Source organism: Argiope bruennichi, chromosome 1 (assembly GCF_947563725.1).
Source record: "Argiope bruennichi chromosome 1, qqArgBrue1.1, whole genome shotgun sequence".
Taxonomy (NCBI): Eukaryota; Metazoa; Arthropoda; class Arachnida; order Araneae; family Araneidae; genus Argiope; species Argiope bruennichi.
The window spans coordinates 12,961,650-12,973,022 of record NC_079151.1 but is presented as its reverse complement, the minus strand read 5'-3'; the positions used below and the strand labels follow the sequence as shown (position 1 = coordinate 12,973,022).

General features: G+C 30.5%; 1 protein-coding gene and 1 non-coding gene across 2 annotated transcripts; both read left to right on the top strand.

The window, feature by feature from the left end:
- The first annotated feature begins 4,279 nt into the window (after positions 1–4,279).
- Positions 4,280–10,685, top strand: LOC129979236 (40S ribosomal protein S15-like). The gene is made up of 4 exons (XM_056090698.1): positions 4,280–4,430; positions 6,068–6,165; positions 7,657–7,891; positions 10,539–10,685. Exons 1-4 carry the CDS (start codon positions 4,422–4,424, stop codon positions 10,650–10,652), a joined length of 456 nt encoding a protein of 151 aa, XP_055946673.1. The 5' UTR covers positions 4,280–4,421; the 3' UTR covers positions 10,653–10,685.
- LOC129981788 (small nucleolar RNA SNORA13) lies at positions 7,168–7,287 on the top strand. The gene has a single exon (XR_008785360.1). It is a non-coding gene; the product is annotated as a small nucleolar RNA SNORA13 (small nucleolar RNA).
- Positions 10,686–11,373: the final 688 nt, after the last annotated feature.

The following is an 11,373-nucleotide window of genomic DNA, read 5'->3' as shown; positions in this document are numbered from 1 at the left end:
AACCCTACTTATGACTGTATTTAGAATATAGTAAAATAGTTCTCACTGAGCAACTATAGAAGTTTATTTTGTGCATACTTGATTGAAGATCTGTTTGCATACATATCTACCTCATTTCATGCATATGTGCATGTTGACTCTTTTGATCAAAATCCTCAAAAGCGCAATGAGAATGCTTTTAGAAGCTGCTCACATAAACTTTATGCAGACTGGTAACTCTCAATACCACCACAAAGATTGTGGATAATTTCCTCAGCTTTAATTAGATTCTAGCTCATCTCCTCAACAGCTTCTTTACTTTTGTAAGATTTCTGATTACCTGTATCAATAATGCTCTTATAGAAAAATCTTATTTGTCTCCAAGAAACACCACCAGGGTTTGTAGAAAGACACTTGCAGAACAAGTGGGGTTGGACAATACATTGAACTATTCAACACTGCTATCACTAATTGCTTCTCTAGACTTGGAAGGTCCAGCAGTCTTTACATTAGGGCATATTACAACATGATGCATTTTGCTACAGTTCTCACAATTGACTCGAACTCTGCATAATCTTGAAACATGATTGTGATTGAGGCACTTGTAACAACAACCCTGCTTCTTTAGTCGTACAATTTTCTCATTTAAATCCATATTTCTGGCAAAAAGATCATCTTTTGATTGGTGGTTTTTCACAGAAAACATACTTGAAAGAAGAAACAGTGTTTGGATTTGCTGAAAACAATTCCGCATTTGTCTGCAAATCTCTCTTAAATTTATTTTGCATCGTATTTACCTTCAAAGAGAAGCTTTGCATAGCAAGTATTAATCCGTCTTCATTTTCAACTTCCTTTTTCAGAAATCTCGTTAAACTCTCCAATCGTGATTCTTCTTTCTTATTAGCCATCAAACGTGTATCCTTTCTCTGCCAGGTTCTTAAAATTTCTTCAATTAAATATGATTCGACGAATGGAAATAACATGGAAGCGTATTTTGCTGTAGTAATGCCAAGAGTCTCTATTGATCTCTATTGAATTTCAATGCGGTCATAAATAGTTGAAAGCTCCATTTGTTTCGACTATACTCATCTGATGCATTAGTTTCAGCATCCAAATCTTCAGTATATTTATTTGAGTTTCAAGTAACATTAAATTAAGGATTTTTTCATTTAAAGCACAAAGTTTATTATATTTTTCTCCAAGCAATGCAAAGTTAAAAAAAAAAATCAAAATCTTCCGTTAAATTGTCACAAGCCTTTGAAATATCATTGTTAATAGTATTGCATAAACGCGTAAATGAAGCACGAGCAACAGTTCTTTTCTTTTTTAAATTTTCCATTTCAGATTTCAATATGTATATAAAATGACTAAGGATATCTTCAATACATATCAAGCTTTAAGTATATCAAATGAGTAAGAATAGAAAATCAATTTCAAACATTTCCTTGCACTCGTTTTCTACATCAGAACATACGAAAAGTGAACCGGAGTTTAACCCCCTTCTTCGCCAAGTTGCGATAACTCGCCAAAGCAGGCAACCTCCAGACTAGCAAACCTATTATCTTTCGCCTTTATTATGTGCTATGGTTGGACATATGTTCCCTCGTTTTTGAACATTTCGCAAAACACGGCGGAAGGCCTGTGCAGGTTGAAGGTTCGAACTCGCAACGTTAGGGTTCGTAGCCGAGTAACATAGGCACTAGACAAAAGTGTACACTCTTCTCCGGAAGTTGTTATCTGGCTTATAATGTTACCACCACAACAGTCCCCCACCAGTGAGTCGGTAGAGCTTATCGCGCCAGTTATGGCGAGCGACGAACGTGATTATCGCGCCAGGCGTTATGCCAGACGTTGTAATCGCGCCAAGTGTTATGGCGGGCGACGGCGAGCGTGTGTGAGTGGTTGCTGCCGGTAGATGGAGCCACGACAGCAGAACGAAGGATGCGGTTGTTCAGAACCAGGGTCACCAATGTGCAGGTTGAAGGTTCGAACTCGCAACGTTAGGGTTCGTAGCCGAGTAACATAGCCACTAGACAAAAGTGTACACTCTTCTCCGGAAGTTGTTATCTGGCTTATAATGTTACCACCACAGACCGTCGTTATTAGTGAGTTAGCGATTTTTGAAAATTGCGCCAAGTAGGGGATTAAACTCCAGTCGTACCCATGCGAATTCTTTCGTTGGAAGCCAATAGTTATGTTGAATCAGGATTTAGTATCTACAAAATGTTACAAACTAGCAGTGTACCCGCACAGCGTTGCCCGTGGCATAACATCTAAGAGGAAAAATTAGTTTTAGACTTAAGTCTAACCACCACCCGATATGACATGGGAATGTTATGTGGGATCAAAAAGATATTTAAAAATCATCAAAAATAACTACAAAACATTTTTTTTATAGGAATTCAGAAATATTGAAGGCTAAGCTTTAATATACAGTCATTTGGCGCCTTGCGAGGTTGACAATTTTTCGATGGCGCTTTGTTTGAGGTTACATAGCCGCCATTTCTTTTATGTTACTGTATGCTACTGTATTTCGATCGTTCCTGTTCATTTCCCATGATTTTTTCTTGTTGCACATACTTCTTCTGCTTACTTTCATTATTTTTTATTAAATTTTTTTGCATGCATTTCATTTTACTGCATTTATTGACTTTTTTTTTTTCTATATTTCCATCAATTTGCTGCAGCGTTCCTCGGAAGAACGAATTGATTGATCAGATTGGAAACGCTATTGCTGCTATTCGCGCAACATTCAGCCATTTCGCTAAAATTTGGCGATGGACTATTCTTTGGGTGAAAATGACTGTATATCAATGCTGTTCCATATTTAGACCGTTAAAATGGTTTCAATTTTCCCTTGTAAACAACAAATGCCTTTGATACATCTTTCCATTTTTAAGCTGGGCTAAGCTTTGATATGCAATCATTTTGCGCCTTGCGAGGTTGGCAATATTTCGGTGGCGCTTTTGCTACCGTTTCCCTATTGCTGCCGTTCTCGCCACATACTGTCATTTCGCTAAATTTTGGCAATAAATTATTTTTTGGCGAAGATGACTGTATATCAAAGCTGTTCCTAATGCTGAACGATATGGACAAACTATAGACATTGTTCCTATTGAAACCGATACATCATTTCTGTAATCCACAGATAGATCGAAATTCAGAGCGGAGTACTCCGTTTCGGACCAAATATAAGGAAAGTTTGTTCTTTCACTTCTTCTCCTGTATCTCAAATTTAAATGTCTTTCTCTGTCAGCAGACAGGCGACATTCATTCTGTCTCTATAATTCAATTGCAGTGCGATTAAAAGAGAAACGGTTACTTGGCACCTTTGAAGAAAGTGTGGACATTCTTTCTTTGATGTTCGCTAACCTAACGTTTCTTTCCTCTACATTTTCATTATCATGCAACACATTAAGCGTTTGGGCATTTAATATGTTCCGGCCACGGTTGAATTTCCTTCTTTTGGGGATAATGAGATTTTAATCACTGTTTAAAATCAGATGTAAACAAAGAAATGTATCGCATATGAATACCACAGCTCTTGCTATTTGCACATGCGAAGTTTGAGATTTTCGCTGATGTGTAGATAAGTGCAAAGCACAAATACTACTGCTTTACGCATGCGCGAATCGTAGTAGGAAAATAATTAAAATATTATTTTACTCCTAATTATAAAACTCCTTTTTTCATTTTGATATAACTTCGATATACTAAAACCATTCCCATTAATTGCCTTACAAAATGGTACAAATATCTCCAAAATTAGTTCAGTATTTCTCGAGTTTTTCGCGTTTCAACATACAGACACTTTCAATAGACTTCATTTTATACTATGTATAGATAAAATTACTCTAATTACCAAAACGCGGAACATGACATTTTTTAATCCGTAAAATTGATATGGAACTAGGCAAATTTGCTGGTGTGACAAAATAACGCTCACAGTTGTAAAAACAGAATTTTAAAGAAACTAATATTTACAAAAAAAAAAGAGTTCCTTAAATTATCATTTGCGTTTTTTCAAGAAATTGTTAAGAGGTTTAAATTAAATCGTGTATACGACAGCTATAATGAAAAGCTATGAGATAATGTACGCGTGGCGAAGCCGCGACTTGCTTCAATATGACAAAACTTTTAACACTGAAGAAATTAGGTGACGAAGAAGTGAATAATTGTCTTTTATTTTTTGATGATAGCTGGCAGTTTATTATCATTTTTTTCCCCTTGAACCCAAATTGTTATAAATGGTAAAGTTAAAGTGCGATATCATTAAAATTTACTTAACTGTAAAAATTGTTGACTTGCTCAGTATTTAATATATTTGTATTGGCAACATTTTCTTGTAGTCGCTGAGCCGTGTGTTGGTTGGAAGTTTTAGGTTTAGGATTAATCGCGAAATATTAATTTAAAAGTTTAATTGCTTAAAAATATCCACAATCATGGAAGAAGTAAGTGTTCCATTTTATTTTTTTGAATTTAAAGGTTCTCAATATGAAGTATATATTGTGTATAATGTGCTTTCATAGAAGGAAACGCTTTCTTTATAAACTGGCAAATCATCAATTAAATATTCTAAACAATTTGGATTTGTTTGATCACTATAAATTCTAAATGTCAAAACTAATTACTTCGTATTAGTTGTCCGTATCTTTTTGGTTTACACCTTAATGGAATATTTGCATTCATACGTATAATTTGCTAAATGAATATTATGAAGTTCTTTTACATTTCGCATTACTAAGTCATTGAGTGGAAGACACTAAACAAGGAAAAAGGCGGAATTATATAAAATTTCTGAAAACTATTAAAAATGAATATATTTATTAATGTTTTTGAAATTTACCTTTTGTATGACATTTACTCATTTGTATGCATTTCGCCATATGTAAGCAAATCTACAGCACATGGGATTAGATAATAAAATTAATTTTTTAATAAATAGAAAAATAACTGTGTAGATAAAAGTTTTCTAAGAAACTGTTTGGAATTAGAACAAAAAGAATTCTCAAATTATTAATATGGCGACGATGCTAAAAGATTTTCGTATACTTCGATGGATCGTGATACCAGACAGGTATTGTAGATTTTGACACAACACGATAGTTATTAAAGCATTTTATGATGTATTGTATTTACTCAATTTGAATTTTTAATTCTATATAATTCAAATTATAAGTGTTAAAAAGCTACTTTTGATATTTGTGGAATCCAAAAATTTTTGGTTTTCATATTTTGTTTCAATAGCAATGTATTATGTAAGCATGAATCAAAGAGTGTTATAAACACTTCTTCCTCCCCCCTCCCCTTTGGAGAGAAATGAAGAATATGGATTGTCAGTTGGTCTTGGAATCATTAAACTATAATTGTTTTGACACTTACATGCATTCAGGTCTTATGACATACTTAATTGATTATTAACTTAATATATGGAAGTAATAACGAGTAGCACCACTATGACTAAGATTAAGTGATTATATAGAAATTCTGTAATTGTAGTCATGAATAAAATTATGTATAGTAATTGTGAAATTTAACTTGTATCAATATTTTTTAAAACAATGTAGATAACTGTTAAAAACTACTTATGCTATCCCTCATCTCCTTATATTATAAATATTACATGAATTAAGAGGAATATTGTCTGAAATTATCCTGTACTAAATGTTGACCTTATGCGCATGATAGTTGATACCTCTTTGCTAGTAATATAATCTAATTTTTAAGCCAAAGATAGTTCTCATTTGCATTCCCAACTTTTTATCATTGGCAGAATCCTTTATAATTTTACCAGAAAGTAATTTCAGTCCAATAAACTATGTAAGAATACAATTTATTGTGTAGCATTTCATATTTTAATCAAATTTGGGTTTAATCAAAGGAGTAATTACTAAAGAATATTACATTTGAAAGCAATTGTTTGATGTGGAGTATAAACTTTTAGCATATAAATTAAATATTGGCTCAAGTTAGTGTGCATTATGTGCCAAAATTTTAATATTTCAAATAGGTATTTTTTTTGAAAAATTTATTGTTTATCTGATAAGTTTTAAAGGATAACCAGAAAAAATTTATTGCCTTTTTGCAGGAACCTCAGCAAAATCTTGAAGCCTTGAAAAAGAAAAGAACTTTTCGAAAATACACTTACCGAGGTGTAGATTTGGATCAGTTGCTTGATATGTCAAAGTAATTTTCTTTTATCAATTTTTTACTCTTTTTAGCATGCCGTTGATTTTACATATAAGTATAGAAATTTAAATAAATCAGATGTAAATGTGAAAAATATGCACTCATAAAGGAAGTCTTATACAAGCTTGGTTTTGTATTATTAAAGCTACATTGTCTCTGGCTCTCTTGTAGAGTTGAATAGAAGCCTTATGATGCCTTATTCTTAGAATTGTGGGGCTTTGCTGGCAATCACACTGCAAACAAAATATGACTTTCCATTTCTGTATATGCTGATCACAATTCTTCAAAAATAGGATTTTGATTTTCTACTACTATTGCTAATCTAACAAGATTAGCAGTAGTGGTAGATTGAAATATTGCCCATTATTTCAGTGCATGCATATTCATTTCTATACAATCATTTCTGTTTGTGCAATCTCGTTGGATTGTTAGTACTAATTTTAATGTTGCATCACCTTCATTGTGTTTTAGCAACCACAGTGTAAGGTTATTTAAAAATTAAACTAATTGCACTTGAAGTACTAGTTTCATAATCACAGTATATTTTGCAATTTAAATTAGAAGTACTTCTATAATATATTTATTCATCTATGCTTTTTTGTTTAGAAAATATTTGTGCATATATCATTTTTTAAAAAAAAGATAATGCAAAATATATGCTGCTTGATTCAAGCAGTTTAATAACTTGTAATGACAACTGTGTGTGGAGGGGGACTAATTGTATTCTGGATATCATATTTCCTTGTTATGTTACTGCTCTATTAATGTTAATCTGATCTTTAAATTTTACTTATGAGAAATGAAATTGTACTTGCTTCTCCATACTTCTAAAGCACAGATGTTTTACTTTATAATTATTTTAATTTTAGTTTCAGCAATAATGTTATGAACCTAGTATTAAAAGTCAGTATGTTTTCATGTTAATTATAAAAACTGAACTGCATCTTCTGTTTTTTAATTGACTGAATCATAAGTTTTTATTTAAACAATTAAGTATATTGCCTTAGTGTTACCTGTTCGTTAATTATTGGCTAACAGTGTGTCAAATAAGGCAGATATTAAAAAGAACTGCTTATATTTTTGCTTCTTTCATACTAAGAAAAAGTGGTTCTGACATTTTAAATCCAAAATGAACTAATCAGTAGTCATTAAAGTAATTATAGTCATTAAAATTTGAAATTTTAGTTGTATTTACTAGTTACTTCTGAATTTGTAAAGTTTATGCCTATTTACATTATTTAGATAAAACATTATTTGACCCAATTAAGGAATTCTTTTGTCAACTCTTGTTCACTTTTTGCTAATTATAAAGCTGTAAAAACTTATTTTGATATTTGTTTAAATGTTGAGTTTATGGAATAGAAATCTTGAGCTTCATACAAATGGATTTTTATAAGTGTATAAATTTTAATATTTGAAACTGAAGTTTATGATTTATTATGCTGTGAAATGACTTAATTATATAGTTAAAATTTATTCTTCCCTTAGTAACCAGTTGATGGAACTGTTGAACAGCCGTGCTAGAAGGACCATCTCCAAGGGATTAAAGCGTAAACCTCTGGCTTTGATTAAAAAATTGAGGAAAGCAAAGAAAGAAGCTGGTCCCCTAGAAAAGCCAGAGGTAGTCAAGACTCATCTTCGTGATATGATAGTTGTCCCTGAAATGGTTGGTTCCATTGTTGGTGTGTATAATGGAAAGACTTTCAACCAAGTTGAAATTAAAGTAAGTTTTTTTTTTTTTTTTTTCTGTTATCTGATACATCATATGGAAAGGATAATCTATTTAATTATTGGTTCATATGTTCAAAATTTTCTATAATCTTCATTATTTAAAGGGCTCTTTTTTAATAATTTTGAAGTGTTCTTTGATTATGTTTGCTTTAAAGAATTGTGGCAGGTGTAAGTAAATATTGTAGTTTGCTATAATCTAAATTCTAATCAAAAATTTTGTGTTATACGTTTGAAATCAAAAATAACTAGTGGTTTCTCTCTTTTGAATTTTCTGCGATTTGGTACATTAGAATGAATTCGTTAATATATGTAAAATATTGTTTTCTATGTTTGAGTTTCTATCATTCAGTTGTGTGTGAGCAATTGTCATTGAATTATTTGTTTGGTGAAATATTTGAAATGGTGCTGATACTTAGAGATCTTTTTCTTGTTAGATTTCTTGAATAGTTTGCCTTTGTGTTACATGCAGTTCCTTTTTAACTGTACTGTGTCAAACAAGGCATAGATAAAATAGAAACTAAAAACTTGTTATTAATCATCTTTGATGGATAACTTGAATTGGTTCTAACAAAATTATGCCTTTCCTTGATTTACTAATTGAATTTCTGTTAGAATAGCTTGCCTTTGTGTTACATGCAGTTCATCCTTCAACTGCATTGTGTCAAACTAGGCAGAGATAAAATAGAATCTAAAGACTTGTTATTCATTGTCTTTGATGGGTAACTTCAAATTGACTCTGACAATTTCATGCCTTTTGCTGATTTTTATTAAATAGTTTGCTTTTGTGGTGCATGCAATTTAGTTTTTAGTTGCATTGTGGTAATCAACTTTATATAAATATTTTAATTTCTGGCCACCTAATTAAAAAATTGAATTGTTACAAATAAAATGTCAAAAAAATGTATATAAATTCTTTGTGGCTTTTTACAAGCGAGTAAACTGAATGGGTGAAAGCTTGCCAAAACGAAAAATCAATAAACATTATTGAATAGTTGAAAATGGCAACAATATCAGCCTAGCCTATTTATAAATCTGTTTTGATGGGAACAGAGGATTAAATAGAAATAGCCATTGACGTAAGAAAAACAAAAACAAACTATTTTGGAAGTAAAGAAAAAACTGCTTTAGAAAATTACAGGAATTGAATGTCAAGTTGATTAACTTGCTGAACAAGCTCTTTTCTATTAATAAAATCTAATCTGCTGTGAAAACTTTTACATGTTTAACATTTGTTGCTTGTTTTACTTACATTTGTATTTTTTTTTTTTTTTTTTTTTGCATGAAGGATTGAAGTGGTAATGAAGTAACTATGTTTTTCTTCCCTAAGCATAATGTAACTAATTTCAAGTTACTTTAGTTTAATTTGTAACTAATTTATACTAAATTAATTTTAGATATGCAATAAATTTTGCTGTTCATACTCAGGTTAACCCCCCCCCCTGCATTTTTGTGTATACATCAGGGTGTCTATTTTGTCAAAATAGAGGTGAAAGGAAAAGATTTATATTTAATAATTTGCACCCTTGATTATTTGCAAACTTAATGAGACGTAGAAACTGCAGATAATTTGCAATACTGTTGGAAAAAGATAATTCATAAAATACTAATTCACAATAAAATACTTAAGAAAAAAAAATTTTATTTATTGTAAGGGGCCTAAATATTTATGATGAATAAATTGAAGGTTTCTGTTTTTAAAATTTAATTTACTTTTATATGAAATTATATATGTTAAAACAATTTTATTTGTTGAATTTTTTGATAATTTGAGGTTCTCTCCTGAAACCTTTTTTGCTACATTAACTAGCCATGTAAGCATATGCCTTTCACCCCTTAAACACATTACGGCTGTCGGGGCTTATAGAATTAATGAAAATATATATATATAATTTCCTATGCGAGTAATTTATTTCATCAACAAAATTGTGTTGTGTGATTTTTAAATTATTTAACTTATATATTTAATCAATGACTGTTAGATAATTTTGAATGTTTCTTCAATAATTTGTGGATACTGCATTATATGTTGAAGAAGTGCTACTGGTGACTAGTCAAGCAATGTTTGAGAGTTTGCCTTAATAAGGCTGTTGTATTTTTTCAAATTTTGGAACACATGCAAAAAAAATCTTTTTAGGCAATTTTTATATGAAAAAGCACGTATTATAAATAATATATATAATATGACTTAAATATCTAATGGTTCTTGTATGAATAAATAGGCAAACCAAGAATAGAAATGAAAGGTGTGACAGATGATTACTTTTTACCAAACAATGCATAAAAATATACAGTTTTAAATTAAAATAGTACAGTTCCTAAAGGAAATATGTATCATTATTGGAGAAAAATACTTGAAAGGAAAAATTGTCCAAAATTGGTAAGCATATGTTTCTGAAACAAAAAGCAACTTGTTGGGTACTATTATTTTATAACTTCTGATACCCCCCCCCCCCTCTCTCTCTGTGTGTGTGTGTATACATATATGTATAATATACAGTTTGGCAGGTTTATATATTGACTTTTATTTCCTTTACTTCTGTAAATAAAATTTGTGTTGCATAAATTGTATCTTATGATACAGAATGTTTTTATGAGTACTGATTAACTGCATATGTTCTTTTTTTTTTTTTTTTTTTCAGCCTGAGATGATTGGCCATTATTTAGGCGAATTCAGCATAACATACAAACCTGTAAAACATGGTAGACCAGGTATTGGTGCTACACATTCTTCCAGATTTATTCCTCTGAAATAAAATGTAAAATTGTCAATAAAAAAATATTACCTATTTGGTTTGTCTGTTTTAAATTCTTGGTTAAAATTATGTATAAAGATAATAAATGCTTTTTTAAACATTTTTTTGCTTGGAATTCTGAGATAGTGTTGAATTGCTATTAAATATTTTCATGCACAAGTTATGTGGTATTTAGTATGATCTAAAATTATACTTTGTATTAATAGTAAATTTTATTTGATTCAAAGATCATTCAAGTGCATATAGTCTTACGGTAAATTAAAGAAACTGCCCATGCTTGTAAAAAAAATTTTCTTGCATATTGCCTCATTTGTTTGTAATATATAAAACATTTTGTTTTTGGTTTATAAAACTCAACTGCTTTCATAGGCTGATTTGAATTTATTACTAAGTGGTTAAATGAATATTTTCCTATGCTTAGGAATCCGTATTTTATCAAACGGAATAACACTGGACTAAAAGTATCATTTGACTGTAGTGTAATTTGCATCATCAAACATTGCTTGTTTAAAACTCAAAATATATGGGATATCTTCTTGGAAATAGTGGTAGATTTTTATTAATTGGGTAACAACATTATATGAGATCTTGCATATGAAGTAATTTTATATGAAGAATTTTTAGCATTATTTAGGAATGACATTTCTATTTTTATTCAATTTTTTTAATGAGAAAAAGAAATTTTCTATAATTATTGTGAACAGTGATAAACAAAGACCTA